The following is a 5894-nucleotide window of genomic DNA, read 5'->3' on the forward strand; positions in this document are numbered from 1 at the left end:
AGAAGGGGCAGGCTGGGCTGAGGACACTCCCCCTCACCCCCACCCAGTGCACGAATTTTGTGCACCGGGCCCCTAGTATAATTATAATCATTAACAAGTATTAATTATATAAATAATAAACCTGGAGAGAAAATGCTTTGTTGAAATTCACCCATCACCTTCAAACCACAATTCTGGCAAAGTCTGCCCCTTTTCCTATCACACGTTATTTTACAAGTAGAAAAATTTTAAAACTTGTCAGCAAACACACAGATGAGAGGACCAATAAGCAAAAGCAACCTCTAATTTTCCCTAGCTCCACTCTGACTGCCAATTAAATGTCTGGAATGTAATACAGGGGAGTATGAGCCCTGGAAAACCCATAAATTTGGAAGTCCGTTCCCCCAATAATCTGGTGCCCCCAGGATGAGCTAAGCACTCAAGGATCTGCAGAGAGAACAGGGAATCTCTGGAGCTTCCACCACAGGAAGGGCTCAAAGGTTAGCGTAACCACAGGCATGCAGGGGACAGCAGAGGGGACTCAATCTTGAAGTTGCTTTTGCAGAATTAGCTCGTTTTAAAATCAGACATGTTTATTAGGGGTGACTGGATATTGGTGGGGAGTTGGGAGGGCAGTTAAGATGCCAAGCCTTCCCCAGATGAATTCTAATAATAGTATACTATCAACAAAATAGAAACAGACTCATAGATACAGAGAACGACTGACAGTTGTCAGAGGGGAGGAGTTTGGGGGCTATGTGGAAAACATGCAGTACACGGTGGTAGTTACAGAATAGTCACGGAGATGCATATTACAGCACAGGGAACACCGTCAGTAAGATCATGATAACTATGTATGGGGCTAGGTGGGCACAGGAAGCAGCAGGGGGACCACTCTGTGAGGTACACCATTTTATAACCACTTTGCTATACATGTGAAGCTAATTCAGAATAATATTGAATGTAAACTATAATTGAAAAACAAAAATTAATAATTGCCTACTTTTCTGCCATTAACTACAAACAATTTGGGGAAATGGGGCCAAACTCACTACTTTCCACCGAGGGCAGGCAGAATGTCTCACCCGTGCCCTGACTGTCTTGCGCTGCCCACCAGTGGGGAGTGGGCGTGATCCTCAGCTGGGTGGCGAACACTCAGGAAGCCAGGGACCGGAATCACAGCGAGAGAGGACAAACAATCCCACGGACACGCGTAGGAATGAGCAGGCCAATGATGGATTTGAAGCCAGCTATCAAAAGGGGGCCTGGAGACTACTTTTACGCTGCAGAGCACAATGGAGGCGGGCCCTTCAAGGCAGAGCCACCCCTGTGAGCTGAGCTGTGTCATCCTGGTCCACAGCCGGCCTGCACCTGCTGTCTTTGTCTTGAGTGATTTGCAACCCTCCACCCTGCTGAGAAGGTTCACCTCTGAAGCGGTGTCATGTTATCTGGGGCGTTTCAATAAAAGACCAAGCATTTCCATGAGAAAAATACAGAAAGCTACAAATGTCCAAGCTGCTCCTATACAGGCTTTGACGTTAAGGGTCCCTTCCCAGCTCCATGATCTATGCATGAGCAAACTGAAGCCTAGAGAGGGCTAAAGGTTGGCTGGGCCAAACAGAGGGCTGGACCTTGAACCACGGCCCATGAGGTACTCCATGGCCCCACAATGCCCTGCTGCTCACGAGCACCTCTAGTCCATGGGTCAATGTTTAGGGACCATAAATGTCACAGAAGCTCATTTTCTCTCTATGTAATCACTCCGGCTTGGTCAACAAAGGTATTGGTCAATCTACAGAAACCAAAGAACCAAAGAGAAATGGAGATATATAGCAGATAAATAGATACAAAAATTTTAGAAGGAAATGCTCCAAAATGCTAACAACTGCTCTGGTTGAATGGTGGAACTATGGGTGATTTTGTTTTCTCTTTATTACATTTTTGTATTTTCCAAATATTCTAAAACACACACACACGCACACACACACACGAATTAAAAAGATTAAAAATGTAATATTAAATTCAAAGAAATGGCATTGATTGGTCTGGATTTAACAATGTCTAATGGGTTGACTTTTCAGCATCTGTTTCAAACCAACTGATTGGTCTTAACCAGCCTTGATCATGCCATTCCCCACACCAGTGATGGATTTGGGAATGGGCATGTGACCCAGTCCTGGCCCATGAGATATAAGGAGAAGCCTAATGGAGGGCCTTTAAAGAGTGATCAGAGATGAGAGATTCCTTTTCTTCCCCAGACACTGTCATGTTTTCAGATGATACTATGAGCCTGAGGCTGAAGGAGGAACAAACCAAGGGAAACTCAGAGAAATAGACCAGAGCCTGGAAAATGCCATTCCTGGAGCCACCTACCCCTAGACTAATCCCCACATGAGACAAGTTGCCCTTCTGAGTTGGCTTTTCCGTTACCTGCATCTAAAATCATCTAAATTTATACAGTTGTCCAAACTCATGCATTAGGAAAGTCCAATAGAACAAGCAAAACCAATTAAGAGTCCCCATACTATACACCAGTGGTTCTCAACCTTCCTAATGCCTTGACCCTTTAATACAGTTCCTCATGTTGTGGTGACCCCCAATTTCATTGTTACAAATTGAACATAATTAAAGCATAGCGATTAATCACAAAAACAATATGTAATTATATTGTGTTTTCCAATGGTCTTAGGTGACCCCTGTGAAAGGGTCGTTCGACCCCCAAAAGGGTTGCGACCCACAGGTTGAGAACCACTACTATGCACAAAATAAGAAAGTTGCTGGTCTGGGCAGTCCTACTAAGTAACACCCAGAAGCTCACTGTAGACCTCACTGAAGAACTACATCTGTACGCTTAGCAGGACCGTAAAAATATGTAGAAACATTCCCATCCAAAGTGATAATGCTAAGAAATCTTCCAAAATACGTGTTACATTCACATCAATGCTCCAACTCCACCCTCTTGCATGCTACAGAGAGAGTATAAACCAGAAACAAACAAAAAAATCCTTAAGTGACTCACATCTTTGATGTAATTCATCTCTTCTTTCAGCTGATTGGTGGACCACCCGTACACCACCATTTCTTTCTGCTGATTTTGATCTGATCTTCGCACCACGCCATAGACAACGCCCTGAGGAAGTTTCCGGGTTGGCTCCCCATTGCTTGGGTCAGGATGCTGGAAAAGAATAGGAAAAGAAAAAGGAATAGTGACGCTTTAGGCCGCGTGAAGAAAGCTGTAACAACAGGCCCACTGTATGTGGTTATGCGGGCTGTGTCCACACTGGGTTGCCTGGCCGCAGGCAGAGAGGCCGCAGAAACCCAGTCTCTGCTCACCAAGTTTCACTGGGCCTGGGGAGAGCCTGCCTTTGCCCTGGAGGAAGAGTACCTTTCTCTAATTTCTCCAAGGCCTTGTCCATCCACCTAGAAGTGCATCTGCAGGGCCCCATCTTCCCAGAGGAGCCTTTTTCTAATTCCACAAAAGGGCTAGACTCGTGTTGTCCCCAATAACAAGAGCAAGTGTCTGAACTCTGACATTCTTGGTAATGCTGTTTTTCCCTTCTACCAGTTCTTCTGTGTGCCTTCAACCTCCTCACTGAATATGGGGCCTGAAGTGCATGGGACTGAGATACCTGAGGGGAAATGTTGGCCACCCTCTGGCAGCCAAATTGTCCTCTGGGGTTAGGTCTGACCCTAGGACCAGCTCTGAGAAAAGGGCACACCCTGAGGCTGAGGACACACCTGTTGTGACTATTCATGCAATATTTCCAAAAAAAAAAAAAAAAACCAGGCAGAGGGGCGTGGCCTCACTGCAAAAGTATCTTCCCACTTTAATTTCTTCAGTTAAAGTTTTGATCAGCTTTGGAATGCAAATACCTTTAGGAAGAAGTAATATGCCCAAGTCCTAACATACCTTTCTAGAGTGAAGGCTCAAGAAGCAGGAGAAAAAGAAATTAAGGCTTGTGGAGTACATACTATAAGCTAGAACTGTTCCTGAGCACGCTTCATCCGCACAGCCACTCTCAGTGATTGTCTTCCCTACTTTATAGCCAAGAAAACGAAAGTAAAACTAAAGTTCAGAGTCCATCTGCACTAAGTATATCTCCCCACTCGCAGGCTTTGTTATATGTCAGAAGACAGAGTAGGGGTCTCCCCAACATTGAAAGGAAGGAGCAAGAAAAGAATCAAGACCAGGGACTGAGATTTCACAGACAACCTGGTAGAGCCCCAGCTGTCCTGGGGACTGACCCTGGCACTTCAGCAACCACAGCGCAGAAGCCTGGGTCCCCTCACGGCCACTCCGCTTTCCCACTCACTTTTAAGTCTCCTTTGCATAAGTTCTTCCCAGATAAATATGTTTGACATATCAAACTGTCATTTGCACTTTAAAATCATTCATTTGTGGAAGAATAGGGAGTACTTTATAATCCCATTCAAAATTTAGAAAAATCTAGAAGGATACATGACAAATGATTAATAGTGCCGACCTCAAAGGAAGGACAGCAGGTGGTGCAGGGGAGCTAGAGATCAGGATAACTGTCAGTTTCTTACTGTGTACCCTTTCGCACTGTCAGCTGATAATGTGAGCTTTTTTAAAAAGACAACAAAACATTCATTGCTTCCTACCCTTCTGCACATACTTGGGAGAGATGGGATATGAGGAACTGTGATCCTCTACGTTTGATTCCGGAAAATACTTCCAATTGAATCCCTCACCCTTGTCCCACAGGCATTGATGAACTCTAGAAATTGCCCATCAAGTTGAGGTGAGTGGACTGTTAAATGGGTCTTGGTGGAGTGACAAGCTGGGGTTAGCTATCCCTGCTTTACTAGGCATGGAATTAGGAAGAGGAAACGCTCTGATGAAACTCCCCCTGTACCAGGAAACAGAAGCATGCTTTCAGCCATGGACTCCACCCGGTTCCTGCAAAACAAGCTGATGATGACATAAGGCTTTGGTGAGATGCATTTCTGCAAAGCACACCCTCCACGGTGGATTAGCATCCAGGAAAATGCTCAGGTGGCTGGACACAGGAGACTCTGCCTTCCTGCCCACGAGGGGAAATGAGGGCCACCACCACGAGGAACATAACAACAAGGCCAAGGACAACGGGGTCTGCAAAGCACCACTCTAGGGGTCATGGATCTAAAAGTTATAAACATGGAAAGATATGAAGATCCTTTAAGTAAAAAATACTAATTTTCATACAGTGGGGCCTTGACTTACGAATTTAATTTGTTCCGAGACCGAGCTCGTTAAGGTGCTCGTTAACTCAAATTACTCTATCAACTCAATGCAAAAAATCGGCTGAGAGACAGCTGGTATCTCAAAGAACTCATTAGTCAGGACACTCGTAAGTCAAGGCCCCACTCTATTCCCATTTTTTGTTTTAAAAATGTGTGCTTGTGTGTATAAAACATCTAGAAAGATGTAATTCAGACCTTTAATGCCAGTTTCCTCAGTAAAACTGGATATCATCTTTTCTCTTTTATACTCTGATTTTGGGGGCTAAAAAGGTATTATGTTTGAATTAATAATTTTTATTTCAATTTTCAAAGAACTAAAAATTATTACAAAATCAGGATGAAAATAAAACTACAGTTCAGAGAAGTTAAGTCACACATCTAGATTCAAGCCCAGCTCCATTTGCTCTAAGTATATCTCTCCAATCGCAGGGTTTGTTATGTTGGGAGCCATTAGAAATATTGGCTTAGACAAAGCCATCTTAAGAACTATAAGTTTCTGGTTCCTTCGGAAACTCCTAATTACCAGAAACCACCTGTGTCTTGCAAATTGGCCAGGAGTTAAAAGATAACCCACCCTTTACCCACCCTTTACCCACCCTTTACCCACCCCCCGTCCCTAAAACAGTATATATTCTGCCGCTGTAAGAATAAAGTTTGAGGCTTGATCAGAA

General features: G+C 44.2%; 1 protein-coding gene across 1 annotated transcript in view; it reads right to left on the reverse strand.

The window, feature by feature from the left end:
- The window catches only part of MYZAP (myocardial zonula adherens protein), a 114006-nt gene that overhangs the window by 77270 nt on the left and 30842 nt on the right, over positions 1 to 5894 (reverse strand). The window contains exon 4 of the mRNA XM_015564977.1: positions 2999 to 3154. Coding sequence (XP_015420463.1) covers positions 2999 to 3154 — 156 coding nt within the window. The remainder of the gene's footprint in view (positions 1 to 2998; positions 3155 to 5894) is intronic.

The sequence above is a fragment of the Myotis davidii genome, unplaced genomic scaffold (genome assembly GCF_000327345.1).
Source record: "Myotis davidii unplaced genomic scaffold, ASM32734v1 scaffold441, whole genome shotgun sequence".
Classification (NCBI taxonomy): Eukaryota; Metazoa; Chordata; class Mammalia; order Chiroptera; family Vespertilionidae; genus Myotis; species Myotis davidii.